The sequence below is a fragment of the Pistacia vera genome, unplaced genomic scaffold, assembly GCF_008641045.1.
Source record: "Pistacia vera cultivar Batoury unplaced genomic scaffold, PisVer_v2 Contig673, whole genome shotgun sequence".
Classification (NCBI taxonomy): domain Eukaryota; kingdom Viridiplantae; phylum Streptophyta; class Magnoliopsida; order Sapindales; family Anacardiaceae; genus Pistacia; species Pistacia vera.
The window spans coordinates 329,501-353,877 of record NW_022196527.1 but is presented as its reverse complement, the minus strand read 5'-3'; the positions used below and the strand labels follow the sequence as shown (position 1 = coordinate 353,877).

General features: G+C 33.7%; 3 protein-coding genes across 3 annotated transcripts; 1 reads left to right on the top strand and 2 right to left on the bottom strand.

Moving 5' to 3' along the window:
- The first annotated feature begins 689 nt into the window (after positions 1 to 689).
- LOC116113089 lies at positions 690 to 2,044 on the top strand. Its single transcript, XM_031399244.1, has 2 exons — positions 690 to 1,862; positions 1,955 to 2,044. The coding sequence occupies exons 1-2, from the start codon at positions 690 to 692 to the stop codon at positions 2,042 to 2,044; spliced, it is 1,263 nt and encodes a 420-aa protein (XP_031255104.1).
- A 1,830-nt stretch (positions 2,045 to 3,874) lies between these two features.
- Positions 3,875 to 11,280, bottom strand: LOC116113139 (ATP-dependent DNA helicase DDM1). The gene is made up of 16 exons (XM_031399291.1): positions 11,190 to 11,280; positions 10,895 to 10,974; positions 10,144 to 10,413; positions 9,966 to 10,049; positions 9,483 to 9,829; positions 9,201 to 9,390; positions 8,912 to 9,087; positions 7,583 to 7,652; positions 7,310 to 7,499; positions 6,465 to 6,560; positions 6,287 to 6,381; positions 6,087 to 6,206; positions 5,151 to 5,270; positions 4,924 to 5,022; positions 4,722 to 4,832; positions 3,875 to 4,398 (listed from the first exon to the last, which is right to left on the bottom strand). Exons 2-16 carry the CDS (start codon positions 10,964 to 10,966, stop codon positions 4,159 to 4,161), a joined length of 2,280 nt encoding a protein of 759 aa, XP_031255151.1. The 5' UTR covers positions 10,967 to 10,974; positions 11,190 to 11,280; the 3' UTR covers positions 3,875 to 4,158.
- Positions 11,281 to 13,156: 1,876 nt separating this feature from the next.
- LOC116113010 (sulfite exporter TauE/SafE family protein 3-like) lies at positions 13,157 to 18,231 on the bottom strand. Its single transcript, XM_031399141.1, has 12 exons — positions 17,833 to 18,231; positions 17,483 to 17,642; positions 16,915 to 17,115; positions 16,754 to 16,818; positions 16,625 to 16,664; positions 16,124 to 16,185; positions 15,945 to 16,031; positions 15,717 to 15,767; positions 14,483 to 14,704; positions 13,887 to 13,980; positions 13,626 to 13,766; positions 13,157 to 13,506 (listed from the first exon to the last, which is right to left on the bottom strand). Exons 1-12 carry the CDS (start codon positions 18,061 to 18,063, stop codon positions 13,424 to 13,426), a joined length of 1,437 nt encoding a protein of 478 aa, XP_031255001.1. The 5' UTR covers positions 18,064 to 18,231; the 3' UTR covers positions 13,157 to 13,423.
- Between the last annotated feature and the right edge of the window lie 6,146 nt (positions 18,232 to 24,377).

The following is a 24,377-nucleotide window of genomic DNA, read 5'->3' as shown; positions in this document are numbered from 1 at the left end:
ATTAAAGTTAGGGCTATTATCATAAATGAACTAAAGAGAGGCATGAGTTACGAAACCTTCAAAAAAGACACTTAGTTGCTGTAAGATTTAACAAAAAACAAAACAGTGATTCAGATTAATGAAAAGACTTAAATACCTCTAATTGATGATTGACTTTTGTGCATGTGAGAAATCTGGCATAAATACTCCAAAACTTGACCTGAATACCCAAAACTTGTTATTTTAAAAAACCCAAATGAATGGTTAAATATCAAATATGTTTGTCTCCTTAAACAAACATAACCGGTTGGAATAGAAAACTTCCATAGCCATTAACACACCTGTTTTGTAGACACAATTTTGTGGAGCCATGAAAGTAAATTTTAGACACCAAGATATGAAGTTCATCACTTGGTTAATCAAACTCGATGGGCAATTGGCACCATTTTACAATCCATGCCACCACGTTCATGAAAAGTTCATTATTGCAAGTTTCAATTCCCTTTAAATTTAACATTTGTAAAAGTTCATTATTGGCGTTTTGTTGCTTCCATTTATCTCTTTTGTTTGGGCTTGACTTCAATATTTCCTTTAAAGTGTATTAGTCTTTGCATTTATCTTGAGATTACACAGTGGTGAACTTGCAATTGGTTGAGTGATAATTGTTGTTATTTCTTGTGTGATAGGTAGATAAAGATTAAAAATAAACAATGACAACATCTGGCTCTAGGTCTTCTTCACAATTTAGTAGAGGTATGACTGATATAACATTGGCACATGTTATTGAGGGTGTAGATCCAAATGGAAGGAAGACATTAAAATGTCTTCACGGTGGGAAAGTAACTAGAGGAGGACGTATTTTTAGAATGAAACAACATCTAGATAGGACAAAGGGGGATGTTTGTGCTTGTTTAAAAGTTCCTTTTGATCTTCAATACTTGATAAGAGAATCACTAAAAGATATTGGGATAAAGAATAAAGAGAAGGCTGATTCTAGTAAGTATAATACTCCCTACGGTGCTCCCGTACATGGATTTGAGGGAGATATGTTAAATGAAGATAGTGAAGAGTTTCGTCCATCAGAAATTCACATAAATGAAGGTAGGTTTGGTAGTAAAAAACAAAGTACAATGCTAGACAAATCAAAGAGAAAAAAATCTATTGGGTTTGGTGACTATTTTGCTCCTAGGACAATTGGTGGATCTCAACCATCAATTAGGAGTTGTTTAGCTGGAAAAGATGCGACGTGGAGAGCAGACATGGCTTTTGCAAGATTCTTTTATGATGCTTGCATCCCAATTAATGTTGTAAATTCAATTTATCTTCAGTCTTTGGTGGATGCTATAGTTGCACTTGGGCCTAGGTATAAACACTCAAATTATCATGGTTTGCGTGTCAATTTGTTAAGAGATGCTAAGAAGGAAGTGCAACTTCTTGTTGATAGTTACAGAAAGATTTGGGAAAATGTTGGATGTACCTTAATGACTGATGGTTGGACTAATAATTCACATAGGTCATTGATCAATTTTATGGTGTATTGTCCTAAGGGAGTTCGTTTTGTGAAATCAATTGATGCTTCAGATGTTGTGAAGGATGTTGGGACATTGTTGAAGATGTTTGAGGAGGTAGCTTTATGGGTTGGACCAAATAGTATTGTCCATTTTGTCTCAAACAATGGATCCAATTATAAAGCTGCTAGAAGAATGTTGTCTAAGAAATATCTGAGTATTACTTGGTCACCCTGTGTAGCACATAGCATAAATTTGGTGTTAAAAGACATAGTTGAGATGGATCACATAGTTTATCTTGCGAGACGTGCTTCTGAGGTGACAAAGTTTATATATAATCATACATTCTTGATAGCTTGGTTGAGGAAAAGACAGGTAATATACCTTCAGCTCATGTTCTTGTCAAGTCATAACATAATATGCATTTTTTATAATTGACTAACATCTATTATTTATCAATTGAACAGGGTTGGAAAGAAATTGTTTGTCCGGGCGCAACCCGTTTTGCTACAACTTTCATTGCAATGAGAAGCATTCATGAGCACAAGCCATGGTGACAAATAGGTTATTTGTCGATTCTCGATATGCAAAAAGTAATAAAGGCAAATATGTTATTGACATAATTCTAGATAACGATTTTTGGGATGATATGGGTAAGATATCCAAAGTTGTGAGTCCATTGATGCACTTGTTGCGGATTATTGACTCAGATGAGAAGCCAATAATAGGATATGTGTATGATGACATGTACAGAGCGAAAAAGGCAATTAAGAAGTTGTTTAAGAATAAAAAGAGATTGTACAAGCCTTATACACGATCATTAAGCTATGCTAGGATAGGACAAGCCTTATATACGAATCATTAAGCTATGCTAGGATAGGACGTTGCGTCATGATATCCATGCTGCGGCTTATTATTTGAATCCTGCCTTTAAATATGACGAAGAATCTTTTTGTGTCAAGCCATAAGTCATGAGTGGTTTCCTTGATACTATTGACAGTAAAGCAAGTGCTTTCAATTTGAACAAGACAAGGTTAATGGAAGAGAGTGGATTATATTCAAACCAGGAGGAAAGCTTTTCTTGTGGGCTTGCTCTTGAAACTGCCAAAACCACACGTCCTAGTACGTAATAGTTATAAAATTTATGAGTTCTTTTGTTTCTAAGTCTAATTTATTTATTATGTTTAATTTTCAATTAGATGAATGGTGGAGATCATTTGGGTATTGTACTCCAAATTTGCAAAAGTTTGCAATAAAAATTCTTAGTCAAACTTCAAGCTCTTCGGGATGTGAACGAAATTGGAGTGTTTTTTAGCGCATACATACTAAAAAGAGGAATAGATTGGAGCATCAAAGGTTGAATGATCTTGTTTTCGTTCACTATAACTTGCGTTTGCAAAACAGGTATAAAACATTGTCAATTATTCAATTATGCATCACTCTTATTGTTATTATCTATTATTTTCCTTGATATTTTACTTGTCATGCTTTTAATTTTTTATTATGGTATTTTAGGAAGTGTTACAAGAGAATAAGTTTCGATCCTATTGATTATGAAAGTATCAACAAAACTGAAGGTTGGATAGTTGACGATGAAGAGGAGGTCAACGAACTTAATTATGAGGAGTCGGAACAAATGTTATATGGAGAATGATCTATTCCTACTGGAGTTGCTAATCACCTTTCTTTTTATGATTCAACCGATGGTTCAGAAGGTTGGTTTCAATTATTTAAGCAACTTAGTATCTATTTAAATTAAATTACAAGTTTTAACTTATGATTTTTATTTTTTACTGAAATTTACGTAGGTGATGGTGATAAATTTTGATGCTAATATGTGAAGCTCAATCAACATAGAGACGGATCAAAGAAAAAACACTTGCATCAAATGTTTTGTTATTAATTATTATGTATTTTGTCATTTAAAATGTAAATATAACATCATGTTTGGATTTAGACTTTGGATTATTGTTAAATACTTAAATTATGTTGAGATTGTTGTTGAATTTGAACTTTAAATCATGTTAGACAGTAATTAAGTTGTTATTGTCTTATTAAAAAATAGAAATCTAAAAAAAACAGGTTTTTTTAAAAAAATATACTAACATTATCATGATATGTGATAACACCAATGGTTGAACCAATTGAACTATGACTTGAGTAACAGAGCAGATTGCCCTCCGATCCGACTTTTAAAACAATGCTAAGAACATCTCTTACCGTTAAAATTATGGGCAAATATAATTGCAATGGTCAAACTTGGTTTTCCATCCATTTTAAAAGAAAAAACAAACAAGGGGTGTTCTTGATAGTTTTCGTAGTTATAGGATATAAAGTTACTATTTGGAATTTCAGGGTGAAATGCATCATCCGCTGAAAATTGATGAAAATTTGAAGACATGATATGATCCCACTAAGAGAGTATGATACGGCTATTACTAACTGTTCCTAACCATCAAAAGAATCGCCATGTGTCCCTCTAAACCTTTCAAATTTACTCGTATCTAACTTCATTAACAGACATTGAGAAGTTGGCTCCAAAGAATAGAGCTTCACAAAACAGCAGTAATGGATAAAGCTCTTCATTTCTCAGCTCACAAAAATAAATAGAGCTCTTCCCACACTTATCTGCTTCCAAAAATTTGAAAATTGAAGACACGACATGAACCTTTTAGACATTGAGGGTAGAGAGCATGCCTCCAGTTGCTGTTGGTATCACAACCTCCCAACCAGGTCCTTTAAGAGGGAAAAGAGCATTTGCATTGGGCTTTTTCTCTTCATCATCTGATGGAACTCCCATTAGATCATTTCTATCCAACACCTTCTCCAGATCTTCATCACTAATATCTGTCTGAATCATTTTGTCTTCGGCAGTTTCTTCGTCTTTAAGAAGTGCCAGTAGATCCTCTTCCTAAAATTAACAACAAATATATCAATGATAGGGAAAAGCCAACCATTGCCATATGAATGTATAACACACATGATCATTCACATATATCAGATTGCAAAAAAGTAGAGCTATTATAGAATTAAATTTATAAAACCTAAAGCCAAAAGGCACACTGTAATGAAAGAAGATGTGTTCCTAGAGAGCAAAAACATAGTCAAGCTAAGAAACTACATCCATTGGATTCCCTAAAATCCTTGAGTGAATTGCAGCATACTCAATAAAGAACTGTCAGGACAACATACATTAATTAACATAATTGCAAAATAAAGATTTAAAAAACACACCTCCAAGATATCTGTACCATTGCCCATGATCCGTTCTTGATGGAACTGCCCTTTCCCGATCACAACATGCTCAAGCTTCAACTTACTAAAAGCTCTTTTCAAAATCCGACCCTGTTAACACACACATCCTCAACTTATTACAAATACTCAAAATAGCGTTAACTTCTAGAAAGCCAAAAGACAAAGACCATCATTTAATTACCTCAACAGATTGAGCTGTTGCAAGCCTGTAAACATGAACAGGCTTGGTTTGGCCAATCCTATGACATCTATCCATAGCCTGTAAATCCATTTGAGGGTTCTGGATGCAAACGAAACATAATGAATTCATTTAGAGCTTCCTGACTTGATTAAAGAAACTTAAAAGAAAATGAAGTTCAAAAAGAAAGAAAAAAGAAACTGAAGTTCAAGGGTTAAAAAAGGATATACCCAGTCACTGTCATACAGTATACAGGTATCAGCTGCAGTGAGGTTAATACCCAGTCCACCAGCTCTAGTGCTCAGAATAAATATCCTACATTTGGAGTTGACATCATTGAACTCTTCAATCTGTTGGCAAAAGATAATTAGGTAATCCACAAAATTTATTTAAACTTTATCAACATTTATCTAACACAAACAAAGAATACCAAAAGATGATGCGAATATACAGAGAGAGACTTAATCCACCCTGAGCTTTTGGTCTACAAGAGTCAAGATCCTGGCCTTTCAAGCACTAGGAAATACCTCCCTCAAACTAACTGCGGTTAATTAAATCCTAACTCTAAAACAACATTCTTTTATGTAGAAACAAAAATGCCCTTAAGGTGACATTAACCCGAAAAAATATAATATATAAAATATACCTATTCTGCCCTTACATGATTTAAAGTCTTTTAGAATTAGAGGATCTATTCCATTAGTTTAAACTGCAGGATTTAGACCTAGTAGACCTAAACGCCAGGGTGGTAACTGCAATTATCTCAGATATGCTAAAAAATTTAGTGTTGTCACCAAGGAAAAAAGACATCCCCTGTCAACACAAATATGGTAGTAAAAGAAAAAACAAATATTTTTCAAAACCTAACAAATTTACATTTTTCTCAATAAGGAAAAATAACCCCCAACAGAGTGACTATAAACCTATAGACAATAAAAGAACTGATATCAGTGAAAGCTCTACAAACAAATTAATATGTAACCCTCATTATACTTGGCAGCTTTTTGCCGTCATATAATTCCAATGAAATACCAAAAAGTTACATAATTAACAGTTTTTTGAGCTAGTTTGGAAATTTTTGTGCATACCTAAATCCAAGATTTGAAAACAATAAATTTATCATTTATACAAATACATGAAATAAAAAACAGTAAGGTGGAACAAACCTGTCTTTTCCTATCATTTAACTTCATGCTGCCATCAATTCTACAAACTTCAAATCCCTTTTCACTAAAATAATAGTCCATTATATCCAAAACCTTAGTCCATTGAGAGAAGATGAGGACCTGTTTGCAGAGAAAATTGAAGATAAGCAGAGCTATATGTAACAAGAAATACACAAACTTACAATAAATATATGTCATACTTTGTGCTTGCGGGCAAATAGCTGAGCCAGCAACCTATCCAGCAAGCGGAATTTACCACACTGTTCAACAATCTGCTCGACAGGTGGGTAAAATACTGTTGAAAGGTCCAAAAGTTGGAGTGAGTCATGCAGTAGACCAGTCACAGTAGAATCACTGCGTGGATTGTAAAGAAGATACCTGAGTCACTAAATGCAGACTCTAAGAGGTCAGGATGGTTGCAGTTCTTCCGAAGTTGAATCATCAAATTGTTAAGTTTTCTTTTCATGCCTCCTCCTACAACATTACAGATTGTAAATAAGCAGAGACAATTTACACAAAATATTTAAAAAAAAAAAAAAGACAGATAGAAGAAGATTGAAATCAATCATCAGATGTAATAACCATCAAGAGCATCCATGAAATGGAAAAGAATTTCTAAAACTGACATATTCTATGCTCAACCAATATCCCAACTGACCTTTAACTCCATCATAAAACAAAAAACAGAAAAAGAACTCCACGGGACCATTAAATAATTAAACAATAAAAGCATTAAGACATTCTTTAACATTCCAGAACCTATTATTGCAAGATTCGAGTAATTAAGCTATCTGATCCTTTAAGAAAACTATACAGGGCATACCTATAAGACCCTTGGTGGAAAGATGCGAGATGGTTAATCGTAAGGTCATGGTGATACTTTTTTTTTTTCAATCAATCAAGACAAGTATTGATGCAGTGACAAATTTATCCTTTCATGCTTAGAAGTTAAACTATCCTTGCAACTACCCAATTTAAACATTGCCTCATCAGAACATTTTCCTGGAATATGTTTCTTAAATCACCTGAAATTCTTGCCTGTTAATAATAACAACATGAAGTCTTAACATATCAATACATATCAAAGAATTCCGCAAAATAACTCCAATCAGATATACACCAATAGGAAGGTTCATCATGAAAAGTTAGATGACAGGTGGCACCTTCTCTTCTATTAAACTGATATCACAATATGGCTACCAATATCAAGGGAGATCTTATACCTGTGGCCACTTTCTCAAGTAAGTAATTTTCCAATGTCTTATTGACTAAATGATCCTGGAAGTTTCTTTGATGCTCAGTCATGGTAGCATATAATATGATCTCCTTTTTACGAGGGAGCAGCTGCTCAACATCAGACTTCATTCTTCGAAGAAGAAAGGGGCGTAATATAGCATGGAGTTTAGCTACCACCTGTGGGTGATAGAATCCTTGATTTTTATTCATAAAAGGAATGTTTAATAAAAGTAAAGACGCTATGTAACAAGGATTCATACTTGTGCTCTTCTTTTCTCTTCAACCTCTTCTTTTGGAGCTTCAGAGTTGCACTTTCCTGACAAATCAAACCTGAATACATAGATGTCATTAACTAAGAGTTTATCATTCACATGTGTAATCATCATACATATAAAAAACCATCAGTGAGATATCCATAACTGGTAGCAGGATTAAACTTTGACACACACCAGCATAAACAGCAGTTTTATGCGTCCATACTGTGTTCTAAAAATGAAGGAAAGACAATGCTTTTGAGAATTCTTATATACACTAACACTCTCATACCACAACCTATTTCCCATAACCAATTGCATAGGGCTTATTCACTTTTGATGTTCTCTTTAGTTATTTTTCATTTTTTCGGTTTGGTGATTGCATTTACTGAAAATCTAGGTCACAAAGACAAGAATATATATGGAGAGGCTTTTAGTTAGCAGAAACTTATCAAGTGAATTTCAAAAGAAAAGGCCAGGATTACTCAGCCCCTAATCTTTTTAACAAAAGACGTATACATAGATAATGATATTGAATTGATAGCGTCACCCAAGGTAACTCCACTCTGAAAAAGTGGCCAAAACCCAATCCATTACAATATTTAGGAACCATAGAGGACATTTTGGTTCCATTGTATACTTCGAAACACTAAACGCAGTTTTCGAAATAGTGTAAAACCAAAAGCCGAAAACTAAAATATAGAATTTCCCTTTATTTTGTATAACTTGAAAATCCATATGGTGAATTTCAAAAGATGAATATATAGATAATGACAATGAATCAATAAATTGCCCAAGGTAACTCCACTTCAAAAAGGTGGCCAAAATTCAAACCATTGCAACATTATGGAACCATAGATGACATTAATTGGCTCCAAGTATATTTCATTTAATTTATAGATTTGAAAGAAGTAAAGAACAGAAGACCGCATATAGCCCTTTGGATGAATGCACAAAGTCATGCACTCAAATTGAATGTAGGTGGACATAAGGTACACTTCTTTTCTTTTTATTTTACAACCGAAAATCCTTTAATCTTTTCTAGGTATTCACCAAGTCCTAAACTAGTAACTACTTTCAAACCTTACAGCCATAATGGCTAGAAAACTTTTAGAGCATAATATCCCAAGCAGATGGTCAAGAGATTTGAAGCTTCTTGGTCGAAATCAAGGGTTTTTACCACTTAACCCAACTCTTGGGGCTAGTTTCTTTTCTTAATAGAAAGTAAAAGCATTAAGATAAGGTGAATTTACTCAGGTCTCTATGGCCATTATCAACAAAGATCACATGGTTGGAATATAATAAGTAATAGGTTAATAGGAAATGCATACAAACCATGACTGAAATTCTTCAAGGGATGAAAAGATATCGGGCAAAATGAAATGTAACAATGACCAAAGCTCGGACAAATTATTCTGCAGTGGAGTCCCGGTTAATAGAAGCTTATTTCCCATAGGTAAATGTTTCAATTCCTTTAGCAGTTTGCACTTCGAATTTTTCAACCTGTGCCCCTTCATGCAAAGATACAGTTAAGATTGAATAAAGTCAAATTACTCATCCTAAAGGTTCCATTAATATATATTTGGAGAGGCAACCAAATTTGTGAATTACTTATAAGACTTACCTCATCAATAACAACATATTTCCAATTGTAATGCCTTAAAGATTTTCTTGCATCAAATAATGCAACCTCATAAGAAGTGACAACTATAGGGAATTTTGGGCCGATTTCACGAGGCATGTGTTTCCTTCGTAGTTCTTCCCTCTCTTTCTTGCTTCCGTGGTAAACAATTGCATTCATTGAGGGCACAAACCTATCAAAACATTTCCAGAAGAACATAATAACACTCAAAAGATTGTCTTGATCCATATACTGGTATATAGAAAATTGACGATATAAAGTTACCTTGAAATCTCATTCACCCAATTTGAGAGAGTAGAAAGTGGGGCAATTACTAAATAGGGTCCATTTAATCCATTTCCTTTTAAATGTGCAAGGAAACCAATTGTTTGAATTGTCTTTCCAAGGCCCATTTGATCTGCAAGAATTCCATTCAACCCATTTTGCCACAATGAGATCAACCACTTAACACCTTTGATTTGATAAGATTTCAATTTTCCACCAGTCAACAAAGGCACGAGTTCTCTCTGCTCTTTATGAACTCTTTCTTCCTCATTCAGGCTCTCATCTTCAGCTATTCCTCCTTCCTTAGATCTTGTTAGCATTGCTGCAACTGCTCTCTTGGCCTTCCTCTGATGATGTCACATAGTTATCACATAATTTAATAAGATATCAAAACAATCTAAAATGTATCCCATCACTGTTTTAATAGGCCAAAATATAATATCATGCAATATATCCACATGGTAAAAGTAAAGAAAATATTACAGTATTGCATTGGGTTGCTGCTTTTCTTTTTGATCCACGGCCTTTCTTTTTCATCACAGGTTCACTCTCCTGTTCCACTCCATTCTAGCAATGTGATTCACACCAAACTTAATCAGCCATGAGAAAAAATAGTTCTTAACTAAGAAGATTCATCTATAAAGGAAGCTTGAGAGGGTACATTTGTGATGTCTTCCATGTTGTCCAGCAAAAACTCTGTGTACATCTGTGTTTGAGTGAGGAGCTCATCCAACTTGGTAAACTGCATGTCATTCAAACAGGCTTCATTCTTGGGCTCTTTCTCTTGCTCCCCATCTTCTCCCACCCGAGCTTCTAGTAACTTTACCTCCTCCTCTATAATGGATTTAGATATAAGAAAGGCACCTTCAACTTTTGTATTTAAACGTGTTTCTTCATCCAACTTGACTCCAATATTGTCCTTGCATATGTCCTTTGCCCAAAGGAAAAAGGTAACAGAGTCAATCAAAATTTCAGATATGATCTCTACGGCAAAGCTCATTGATACAGATTGAATCAAATGCAAACCCAAACAAGTAGATATCACACATTCACACAACTCTCTGACATAGTACCTAATTCCTACATTTTCCAAAATTTTGAGTAAAAATTAGAGGTGCGACACCACACATTGAGTACAAAGGTGAAAACCCAAACACTTGAGAGAAGTATTAGCCAGCCTTTTTCATTTACAAAAGACAGTAAAATAAAACATAAAGAGAGGATAAAGTACTTGAGCCTTAAAAATGGAAGCTACTTTCAAGTCCTTTTCCTTTCCTTCTCAAGAATCTCAACATTAATTTTTACAGCACAAAAAGAACCTTGAACAAACTTTTCTACTTTCCCACGTTATCCAAAGAACCAAAGGGTAACAAAAAGAATAAATAGATAGATACGGTAAAGCGAAAGCAAACCTCATCTTCAAGGACCGAAGTAGGAGACTCAGCAGAAGCATCAGCGTTATTGATTTCGTCCTCGGCCACCATTTCGAACCCTAAAAATGGGTACAGTAATCAACAAATTCTCCGTGAGAATGAGATTTTCTTTACATAAAACGCATTGAAACAAAAAGTAATTAGAAAAAAAAAAAAAAATCATTTCCAGAACCGTTAAGCCTAGGGCTTCGGCTTATCCCACACATAACACAGTTAAAAATGATATTTCTGAAGAAATCAAAGCACGAAATGTATGAACAACAACCGCACTTACCAGTAGCTTTTACAAGTTAAAATGGCAAAGAAACGGAGCCTCGCCACAACAGAGCAGACCAGACCAAAAGAAATGGGACGTCTGCAAGAAATAACAATGGTAGGACACTAAAAAGGTTTAACTTTTAAGTAAATAAACCACATTATTTATTTTTAATTGGTTCATTGGCCATTGGGTTTGGGCGGGAAAACTAGTGTTTAACTTTACCCTAAAAAATGCAATTAATTACTGTTCCAACCAGCTGAGTGTTGCCAGTTGTCTTGGCAGGATTTTATATTTTTATTTATAAATAAATGCAAATTTCGGTGCCTTATTTGGGTTATATTGGGGTTTTCCATGAGGAGTATAACTGTTTCCCCGAATTAATGGAGCATGCTTAATTGATATGTCCAATGGCTTTGGATTGTGTGAGATCTTCACTATTCAAACCCTGTTCACTGTATATTCTCTTTTATAATAAAATAAACAATTTCATTGGAGCATAATACTATGAAGGGTACTGTACTGGCGCCTTTCTCCCTTTGACAGTACTGACCCATTTTGTGGGGGACATTAACGCATGTATTGAACCCGAACTGCATCTCCAATGGGACACCATTGTCCAAATTTTGCAAGAAGTGCCAAGAACCATATATTAAAAGCTATACCAATTTGGTGTGGATGGTTAGTATCACACCAATTTAATGTAATGCTATTTATCTACATCAATTTGGTGTGATATTAATTTTCTACACTAAACATCTTTTATTTTCTTATTTTTTTCTATTTAATTTTTTTAAAATTTATATTTATGTTAATTTGATTATTATTTATAATAATTATATAATTTAAAAAATGATAAAAAATTAAAAACAAAACTTTATTACAATACAAATATTAAACTTCAATTACTCAAAATAAATTGTCACTAATTTAAAAACACTTAAATTAAAAGAAAATACAATATAAACTATAATAACAATTTAGTATTATGGTGTATTAAAGTACTATCAATATAAAATTTTATTTTTGTGCTTTTTTTTTTTGTGACATTTTATATTAGATTTAATTTTTTTTATATGTTAAATATAATGTTTACTTGATTTAGTAAATATTTAATCTTATTAAATTAGTATAATTTTCAAAGTTATTATTAGTAGTTAACTAATATAATATATAAAAAATAATTACTAAAATAAATTAATTTCTTAGAATTAATAGAAATAAAAAATAGAATATTCTAAAAAATATTCATTTTGATATAATATTTAGTGTAATGAATTGGAGATGTAATAGAAAAATAGTATGAAAGTTGCACTAATTTGGTGTTTGTGGTTGTAGTCTTGGAGATGGTCTAAGGGGTTGGCTTACGGTCAAAGAGGTTTGCTCATTTTTTTGAGTTTTTGGGTTCAAACCTTGAGGTCTCGTCCTTTGGACTTGTAGAGTGTTCAATAGACCAAAAAAATTAGTTGAGACGCGCATAAACTGTTGTGGCTTAACTAATCCTTTGATCTTGTAGGGTGTTTAATAGATTTCGAAGATTAGTTAAAATGTGCATAAACTAATTTGGATACATCGATCACCAAAAAAAATAAAAAATAAAATAAACAGTACGTATGGACTAATGTCCACATTAAAGATATTAAAGTATTTTGATATATATATATATATACACTACATAAAATATATTGAAATTAATAAAATTATTGTCTTCTAATATGAAATTATATACGGCTACAATGATCTTCTGGCGTAGAAGAATTCAGGAATTGCTCCGAATTAAAGAGTTTTCAAGAATAAAATTGTTATATATGATAAATAAATAGAGTGCTCATGTATGCGACCAATTCACCAAACAAGCGCCAATGCCAGTGAGAGACCAATTGACCGAAAACAATGGATTTTCTGACAAGAATAGGAAATAAGTATAGCAAGAGCACAATTTAATACAGTACTTTTATTGTCATTTTTCCAATTATAAGATTTACTGAAAAATTTAAAGTCTCAGACTTCTTACATTAATTTCCCAAAGATTTTCTTACAATGACCTTTTTGATAAGAGGCCTTTGACACAAATTTCTTTTGAGAATCCATTACAAATACTGTGCTGGGAGAAAGAAGAAATAAACATAATGAAACTTTGCTGGAGAAGTTTTAGCAGAATGTCTACTAACATTTGTAAATGGACAAAATAGGTTACAATGAAACTGAATGCAGTTGAGGGTAGTCTGCTCACACTACTATACCAATAGAATTCAGGATTGGTGACACAGATTTTCGAATCCCATGTATTCTCTATTCTCCAACTTCTCAACCATGTTTTCGATGCCCACTCCACCTGCAATATATGATTAGAAAATCGATAATTTTGTGCTATCCTCCAGAAATTTGAAATTAAACATCTTTGATTGAAGTTGCGCTTTCAAATTAAATCAAAGAAGCTGAAGAACCTCTTACCTAAACTGATGGCACTCACAAAGATTGTCAAAGCTAGTATAAAAATGATTATTGACGTCCTGCCAAGGAATGCAATTAACTTTCTCACTACATGCTGACCAGTGAAGGCAGCTATTGTCGCAACCAAAACAAAATAAGCAGCTGCAGCCAAGTAGATATAGAGCCAGATTAATCTTGATATATTATATAATAGAAATAGTTAAATATGAGTTTCACTTCTGGCAAATGATTCTACTTCTATGTTTCACTGCTATCACTTACCATACGGGACAGGGAAACGGTTGAGAAGATAATATTGCACAACTGACATTGAGGATGAAAATGCCATTGCAAATGTTGATGTGGCACTTGCTACCTGCCAAAAAATGTACAAATTTTATGAGTTGGTGTTCATATCCTTTTGCAAAAAGGTGTACACTATGCCCCTCCACCACTTGCCCGTCCCTGTTTCAGGCGGGTTGGGATGAGGTGCGGTGTAGCATGTAGCAGATTGAAAGGGTTGAACATGTCCTCTAAACTGTGGCCATTTGAGTTGATTTGGACGATGGCAAGGTACTAAACTGTTACTTATTAGTTTGTTGTGTGTTTCATATGAATAACAAAGTTGAATATCAGATTTTGTTGTAAGTGTAATAATCTAAATTCACCCTTCTACTAAAGCGCCATATGGTTATGGCAATAGATTGAGTGATATTCAAAACTGGGGGTGGGGATAGGAAACATATGTTTGACTATTGGAAATGATATGAAACTTATTGCAAGTATAAAATGTTTATCTTTCTATGTCTTCTGGTGACCATTTCCTTCCATCACCTTTTTTCGTTTATTGAAGAAGCTTGACAATAGTAGATGCATACCTGAGGGGGAATTCCCAATTCAAGAAAAAGTGGTCCCAAGATAAAACCTCCTCCTAGCCCAAGTAATCCACCCACCATACCAGCTACTATCCCACAGGAACAGTAAAACAAAACCTGATGTATCTTCCAATTTGTACTTTCTTTTCCCTTTGATGCAATCACCCTCTTTCCTTTGTACAAGTATATAGCTTCGAAGAGTGTAACAGAGGCAGCAATAGGTACCTACAAATGCAGGATTTGTGATGAATGGATCTAATCAATGAGAAAACATAACTTTTCAAATTGTTGATGCATTCTCTACATCATAAGTGAAGGCATCCTGGATGAGCTTCTTAGTGAAAATTGGCTATAGAAAGTTTATTTTTATCATATTCATGCATGACAACCATGCGCAGGCCAGTGCCTAGAGGCTAAGAATTGAAAGGTGCTTCTAGTATTATGAATTACTTGTTTCGGCTGGATGGACATACCATGTCCACAAATACTGGGTTTTAACCCATTAAAGCTTGATTGTAACTTTTTATATAATCAAACAACCCACACCATCCCTCTCTTTGCTTAAAAAACAAGTTCATTTATATCCCTCTCCAAGGTTGTATAAAGGGGATTGATTCCTATACCTCTTACTCCACTGCAAGAGAGATCCAACCAGATTGAACTATTTGTTTAATGCTTTACTAAATATTTCCAACTCATTGGTAAATTAATTTAAAGAGGCTAAATTAGGAACAACAATGCATCATATTATAATCTGCTTATTTGCAATATTCACCCTAGCTTACGATTATTTGATGATGAGAATTACTAGAAACTAGAAAACCATATAGGCGCCACTCTAGGTTAGCCAATTCCTATTAAATCAAGGTAGGAAAGGAAAATTTTCTTTAGGGAGGAGAGTTTTAAGATCTCATACTTAGGATCAAAAGGTTATCTGCTCAGTGGAGGAATGTTTTTCCAGAATGCAAATTCTATCTCCCCTGAAGTCCTGCTGTCACTCACATTTAAAATATAAGATGTTCGTTTTTGAAATTGTAAGAGCTTAATAGGATATAACATATAAAAAATAGGATGAGATTCTAGTGAACAGTTTTCTCATCCAATCTTAAGTAAGTTTCTTCATCTTCCCCTCTCTCCTTATATTTTTAAGTTCCAAATATTAAGCGGCCTTGCTTTCATGCGTATTGTATAGGTAAATTCGTTGAAGGAGTATTACAATTGAGGTGGTAGAACTTACCTGCAAGGAGTTCAGAATCCAGTATGCAATGGAGCAGGTTTCAACGTATTCCTGCATAGAGATTCATAAATGCCATAAGAGTAAAAAACTAAACATAAGGCAAAATAATGGTGATTTGCAATTGCAGATAACTCTTACTAAAACTGATTAGAAAGAGAGGAGGAACTTTTTGGCATTTGGTTGCCAAATCTAAAGGAAGTTTATTCATTGTAAAGAAAAATTGATTACCTTAGCGATTTGAACAACAAGAAAACCTATCCACACATACACAAGCAATGATAACTCCTTCCAGTAAATGTTTTGGATCAGGGAAACCTGGATCAAAACAATAAGAAATTGACCTGTTTTAAAGAATTTTTTGAACAGATACTGCTACTGTATAAAATGATAAAATTTATTGTACTCACCTCTTCATCGTGTAAGTCAGCCGGACCACTCGGTAGTCGTTTGTAATCTTGTTCTTGACCATCTGCAGTTGAGATTTTTATCAATGACATTTAACGAAACCCCATATATGATCAGTTTCTTTGGCTTGGCATCTATCACAAGACATTCAAGTAAATGGTTTATCCTCTTTGATCATATATGTGGGTCTCTAAGCAGATTGGGGTAAATTAAATAACCCTTCCAGAATGTAGTTTGAGTCTATATTGGATATCTGAACTCAACATTTGCTCTAGTAATATCAGCAATTTTACCAACAAAAAGAAAATTAACGTATAATAATTTATTCATATTTCTATTTTTCTTAGCAGTAGAAGGTACCCAAATGTCAAATGAAAGTTTTATTAACAGGATTGTTGATCACTGCTCTTTTCATATTGGATTTTTAAATGGGTCTGATCCATGACAAAGCTCCAAAAATACTATACGCTTATGGCAGGACTGTGTATGGGAAGGACACTCACCAACGGGTTTGGACTCAGATTCCAACGCCTTGGCTGCTTCCTGTTAGTCCAACAGAATCTCAAATTCATCATTAATAAGTTGCAAATAATTCATAAAAGCTCTAGATTTGTAAGTAGAAAATTTAATACCTGCTTCATTAATGTCTCTCTTTTCCATGTTTCTATGCCTTTCATCAACGCTTTTGTTGATGTACCTGCAGCCATATATAGCTGGCGTTAGTTTCTTTATTGAGAAATTAATTGAAACAGGATAAAGGGTAATTATATGGTTGGAGATTAATTGAAATTACCCAAGAAGAGGATGATGAGTAGAACAGTGACCATCCAATCTGCAAACATGACATTGAAGGCAACTCCAATGCTGATTCCTAACATTAGCATAGGCTGAAATAGCAGTGCCAGGTCATAATCAATGAGAGGCATCTCCAGAGTTGGGTGCCTCAGTCTCAGGTTGTAGTAAACTGTTGATCCAGCTGCTCCCATGATCATGCCTACAAAAACAATTCACAATTATATATTAATTATAGCACAAACTATAATCACACATTTTTTTTTTTTCAATATTTAGACCACTCCAAAAATTAGATGCACCTCACAGCATCAAATCTATCAATTTAAAAAACCATACTCTGTTAGCTCTGTATACATGTATGAGCATGAATCCTTTATCAGTGTTCTTATAATTTCTGGGAAGAAACTTAAATTATACATGCTTGAATGCACCAAATTGAGTTTTCGTGATCTTCTGAGTGAAAAACTAGTTGGACGTACATATATATAGTTTATATCTCTACGAATTGATCTGTACAAATTGACAATGATATTAATTAAAATTGAAGAAAGCTTTTAGGTACTGACATTTAGAGATGGCGGTGGCAGACTTGGGGTCAAAACCAATGATCAATGTGAGCATAGGAACAAAAATTCCGCCACCTCCAACTCCTCCAACGCTACCCAATGCCGCACCAAAGAATCCAACTATTGATCCTACGACAATTTTCCACCCAAACTTCATCTCCTGATCAACCAGTACTCAATGTGATTCACTTACTTTAAAACACTAAAACAGAAAAGTAGTACACAAACTAGCTGAAGCTAGCTGCAATAAGCTTTCCTCTTGTTAGGATGTTATTGCTCTACAACCAGAAATATAACTTATAAAACACCATTAAAATTGTAGGAAAATAGAAAACGAGTGAAAAGCTCACCGGCCAAACAGGTTCATAAGAGGACTTGCCACCCTGCCAAAAGAAATGTACTACTCTAAGTAAAAGTGCTGGTCTCATTTCTCTCTGATCAGCAAAAACTTGATCCGGATCTTTATCCTTCAGTAATCTCTCTGCACCCACCATTTGTTCCGTCATCACTAAACCCAGAAACACCATCCCTGCAGCAGCTGCTGCTGCTAAAGCTCTGCGATTCATCCGAGTTTGAGCCATGTAGATAGCTTCCAACTTTTAAGCAAGAGTGAGTGAACGTACAACGAGGGACGAGTCTCACTATGAGATTTATTTCTAGATTTTTAATTTATATGCCCTCAGAGTTACGACCACAGTTGCACAAAAGTGGAGAAAATATGCAGAAATGAGAAGTGCACTTCTTTAGTACGTGCCTAGCTCTACATTTATAAACTCTCTCTTTATCTCAATGACACGGAATACATCACCCTGTGGTCCATTCAGAAGGACACTTTTTTTATTTTCAAATTACAGAATCTCCTTCACCTATGAACTGTTTCTTTCTTTATTTTTTTCTTCTTTGGGTGAAAGCAACTGCTTTTATCATTAGTAGAAATAAAAAAATAAGTAAAAATTGATGTAAAAACTCTAAATGTTTGAGTTGTGCTAGTGCAATTATCAAAATTTTCTATTGAAAATGCCTAATATTTTCATCATTTCTGTTAACTCATTGGCCAACCCTTGCTAATTATTGGTTTTACATATGCTGTTTATGTTGCCTCTTAAAGTTCCTCGTTCTAATTTTTACTGATCAAAATTGAAAGCTGGTTCAGAATTTGAATTCTAATGTCACCCCTGATCAGGTTCTTGGTAGTATAGCATATGATGGAGGAAATACTAGAACCATTCAAGCCCAGTAAGGATTTAGTAAGACAGAAGATATTTCGTGGTTATTAGAAGTTTTGTTATCTTTTATAACCATGAGAATTAAGTATCCTCAAAACTCATACTACCACTGTCTTTCATTACATATATAGATTCTCACTTTCAGTTAATGCCTCCAAATGCTGAATCTTGCGTCAATTATTCACATTCTTCAACTACTGAATGCTTTTCATTGCATCGTGATTCTCTAAGACAAGGCAGGAGGGTAATCAAAAGCACAATAACAGGGTTTTGTTTTGCCTGCATTCTTTCCACTTTTACTGCGTCTCGAAGTAGTTTCACTTTTACTGAACACCAATAAACATAGAGAATACGACCCTTGATGCATATAAAACCATAGCCAATAAGTTGTCCCCACCATACAACAGTGACGTTTCGATTCTCTCTTTCTAAATCCTATGGTTTGTAAATCAAATCCAGCCTTCTAAACTTTATACACCATGGAAGTTTCATAGCTGTTTCCTCTTCTTGGCATTACTAACCTTGTGATTTTATTGATCTCAACTAAGAGAAGCTGTTTAAATGGTTTACATGATTACACAAACTAAGCCAATAAAAGTAAGTAGCTTGGTGGTTTAAAAGATTTTGCGTGTAATTAATAGAATCAGCAGATATATATACTGCAACTGTTATTTATGCGATTTCAACGCTTCAGTAATTAATCCTAACGTAGATAGGTAATTCATGAGTGAGCTAAAGTACAAATGGCAAAAGCAGATGAAGGTAAGTTAGTGATTTGAAATATAAAAAAAGAAGGAAAATTTCCTTCTTGTTATTATGTCTTTTGTTTTTAGTATTTCTCTTTTTCGAGACAAGTTGACAAGTAAAATCAAAATCAAGCAACCTAAAACGAACAAGGTTATCAGTCGAGGAAATTTCCGAGAAGCAACATTAGGTTTAGAAACAAAGCAGTACAAAAATGTTCAAAATTTGACTTTCGGGGCAAGGGCATGCATGTCAACTTAATGATATCAGTACTGCTATTACGCCGATTAATAGCAGCCATGAAGCTTCATGGCTGCTTCTGTTGGTCTTGGCTTCTTGATCACCGTTTTATAATTTCCACTTCCAGACAAAACTCTTCCTAAATTGTTGTCTTCCATTCAGTTCTATCTTCACTGTGTTCATTTTATGTCACTGTGTGGTTAGTACTTAGTATCTACTCTGAGACACTAAAAGCTATCAATTTTTAAAGTTTTCTAAATAGTCATATTATTGATTGGGTAATTAGGATAATGAAGTATTATATATCTTTAAAAATTATACTATATTCCCAAAAACCTGAAATTCTTGCAAACAAACCCAACACTTCTTCTTCCTCCCACCATTACGCATCTCCACCTTGGTTGCTGTTTCTTCTCAGCTTTGTCTACATCTTCTTCTTCGTCTGCATCTTCTTCTTCATCTACATCTTTTCTTACTCCTTCCTCTACATCTTCTTCTTCCTCATTCCTCTATATCTTCTTATTCCTCCGCCATTAACACTTTCTTCTTCCTCCCCATTAATATCTTCACCGCCAAGATCCCCCTCCTCCTGACATTTCGTGTAAATATGTGTATCTTCTCTTACATTTTATATTTAGATTTACAAAGTTTAATAATGGATGGGGTTTAGGTTATGATTTGATTTAGTTGTTTAGGTGTTGGGTTGTATTTGATGTAATGCAAGTTGAAAGGAGTGAAATTTGTTGAAAATTTGTTCTGGGTAGTGTTTCTGGGTATGATGGATCGTGCAGGTGGAGATGGCTGAAAATGTATTTTGGATCTGATGGATCGCTTAAGCGTCTGGTATATGACAGAAATCGCTTAAGCGATCTGGTTAAGTCTGGTTATTGGTACCAGATTGCTTAAGCGATCTGGTATATGATAGAAGATCGCTTAAGCGACTGGTATAAGTCTAGTATATGGCAACGATCGCTTAAGCGATCAGATATATAGCAGCAGATCGCTTAACGATCAGGCTTATTTGTACTAGGTCGCTTAAGCAATATACTGGATCGCTAAGCATGCAGTAAGCAATTTAAGCGATGCAGTAAGCAATCTTCGGTAAGAAATTATATTCCATAATGTTTATTTAATATTTAGTCCTTTTTCATTAATTATTAATTATTAATTATTTTTTTCATTTCAATAGAATGTGAAAAGAACACTTCGTTCTTTGTCAATCAGCAACATATAAACTGAAAAATCTATTGTTATCTATTATTTTGTTAGTTCTTGGCAAGAAGTAATATAAAAAAATATAATATTGATATAAAATTGAACTCTGCAACCATCTACTCTGCACTCTGTAGACCAAGGCTAAATAGACGAGATCGCTTAAACGATTAGGTAATTTACTTAATATTTATTTTCCATATTTATGGACATATTTTAATATGACGTAAAAGAACTAATTTAATTAAAATATAATAACGGTCATGGTCCACTGAATGAATCGTACACCTGATATATTTAATATAGACGTAAACATTATATATCATATATGTTTAATATAGCCGTAAAAAGAACTAATTTAATTAAAATATAATAACGGTCATGGCCACTGAACAAACCGTACACCTGATATGTTTATATAGACTAAACATTCTACCCATATATGTTTAATATAGCCGTAAAAGAACTAATTTAATTAAAATATAATACGATCTGATCCACTGAACAAACCATACACCTGATCTGTTTAATATACACGTAACATTCTCCATCATATATGTTTTAATATAGCTGTAAAAGAATTAATTTAATCAAAATTAATAACGGTCATGGTCCACTGGACGAACGTACACCTGATATGTTTAATATGACATAACATTCTATACCATATATTTTAATATAGTCGTAAAAGAACTAATTTAATTAAAATATATACGGTCATGGTCTACTGACGAATCGTACATCTGATATGTTTAATATAGACGTAAACATTCTACACCTATATGTTTTTAAGCCGTAAAAGAACTAACTTAATTAAATATAATATCGGTTATGGTCCACTGAATGAATCGTACACCTGATATATTTAATTAGACATAAACATTTTACACCATATATGTTTAATATAGCCGTAAAAGAACTAATTTAATTAAATATAATATCGATCATGATCCACTGAATGAATCGTACACTTGATATGTTTAATATAGACGTAACATTATACACCTATATGTTTAATATAGCCGTAAAAGAACTAATTTAATTAAAATATAATACGGTTATGGTCTACTGAACGAATCGTACACCTGAATGTTTTAATATAGATGTAAACATTCTACACCATATGTGTTTAAATAGCCTTAAAAACTAATTTATTAAAATATAAACGATCATAGTCTATTGAACAAATCGTATACCTGATATGTTTAATATAGATGTAAACATTCTACACCATATATGTTTAACATAGCCGTAAAAGAACTAATTTAATTAAATATAATAACGGTCATGGTCTACTGAACGAATTGTACACCTGATATGTTTAATATAGACTAACATTATACACCATATATATTAATATAGCCGTAAAAGAACTAATTTAATTAAAATATAATAACGGTCATGGTCCACTGAACGAATCGTACACCTGATATGTTTAATATAGACGTAAACATTCTACACCATATATGTTTAATATAGCCGTAAAAGAACTAATTTAATTAAATATAATAACGGTCATGATCCACTAAACAAACCGACACCTGATGTTAATATAGACGTAAACATTCTCCATCATATAGTTTAATATAGCCGTAAAAGAACTAATTTAATCAAAATATAATAACGGTAATGGTCCACTGAATGAATCGTACACCTTATATGTCTAAGATAGCGTTAATCGTTTAACCAATCAGTGAAGTACAATAAAATAATCCATACACTGGATCGCTTAAGAGATTTCATTTCGCTTAAGCGATCCTGTGTATTAGACTTAGTCAGCTAAGCGATCTGGTTGTATTTATGTTATCGCTTAAGCGATTCTATGCTTTTACATTTGTTGCTTAAGCGATCAAGATCGCTAACGATCACGAACAAGACAGAATCAATAAGTGTCCGACGCACGATCGCTTAAGCGATTTATTCTATCGCTTAAGCGATCCTTTGCTTTTAACCTTGTCGCTTAAGCGATTACAAATCGCTTAAGCGATCATGTCCGAGACAGAATAAACTTCTGCTAGATGCACAATCGCTTAAGCGATTAAGTGTATCGCTTAAGCGATTCTTCGTTTTACTATTAGTCGCTTAAGCGATCTACTTAAGCAATCATGAACAAGACAATAAAGAAATGCCGGACGCAGGATCGCTTAAGTATCGCTTAAGCGATTCTTCGTTTTTATTATTGGTCGCTTAAGCGATCATGAACAAGACAATAAATAAGTGCCCAGACGCATGGATCGCTTAAGCGATCCTTGCTTTTAACGTTGGTCGCTTAAGCGATTTATAATCGCTTAAGCGATCATGTCCGAGGCAGAATCAACTTTTGTCCAGATGCATGATGCTTAAGCGATCTAAAACGCTTATACTAGATCGCTTAGCGATCTCTGTCATATACCAGATCGCTTAAGCGATCCTTTGTTTTACTCTTGGTCGCTTAAGCGATTTAGATCGCTTAAGCGATCATGTCTGACGCTTAGATTTGCGTCGGCATCCTCCTCTTCAGTTTCAATTCAACTCTTGCCCTCCCTTGTTTCACCAATAATATCTTCCGTCGACGCGTCTCCTCTCCTAGTGGAGCAACTTCAGTCATCGGAAGTTACTCCACCACAACTTCTTCTTCCATTTTTGGTAGAACCATCATGCCTAAAATTTGGGGAGTATATGGGTTTTTTCTGTTTCTTTAAGGACTCAGCCATTATAACTTAATCGGAATGGCAAGAATGAATAAAATGCAAAGAGCAAAGAAATTGAGAAATTGCAGAAAATTGGAAGAAAAAACGAGAGAGAGAGAAAGAACATGAGAGAAAGTATTCTGCCTTTCAAATTTTAAATCAACTTCTCTTTATTATACTCTAACCCATAAATTTTTAAATCTTTTCACCCTAATCTTTTTTACTGCTTTAATTACTTAAGTATCCCCGTCATATCTTTAACCTAAAAAAAAATCAAAAAGATTTTTATACCATTTTGTTAAATAGAAACTTGGGATGGGCCGGACAGTTAAATTTCCTCGTTCATTTTATGCCACATGTTCTGTAATATTGAAGATTCGATTCTTTACCGTGTAGGCGTTATGATACGTGTGGTTAGTATTTATCTGAGACATTAAAAGCTTACTTTTGGGCGTTTGGTTGGGATTATATAGGTATGGTAATGTCATCTATATTACTTGATTATCATATTTGTTTGTCAAGTATATAAGATACCGGTAATCTCAAATACCAATAGTGGTTACATTGGTAATAGTGAGGTAATCTGATTATCTCAATTTTCTTAAATATTCTGAAATTACCAAGGTTATCTTTTTTGTACAATTTTATCTTTTATTAATAAAAATTTTGGACAATAATCATCTACTTTAAAAACAATTTACATTAATATCTTATTTTAATTTTACCCTTGATTATTAAAATTTTGGACAATAATGCCCTTATATTTAAAATAATTTACGACCATCACTACCACCCAACCACCAC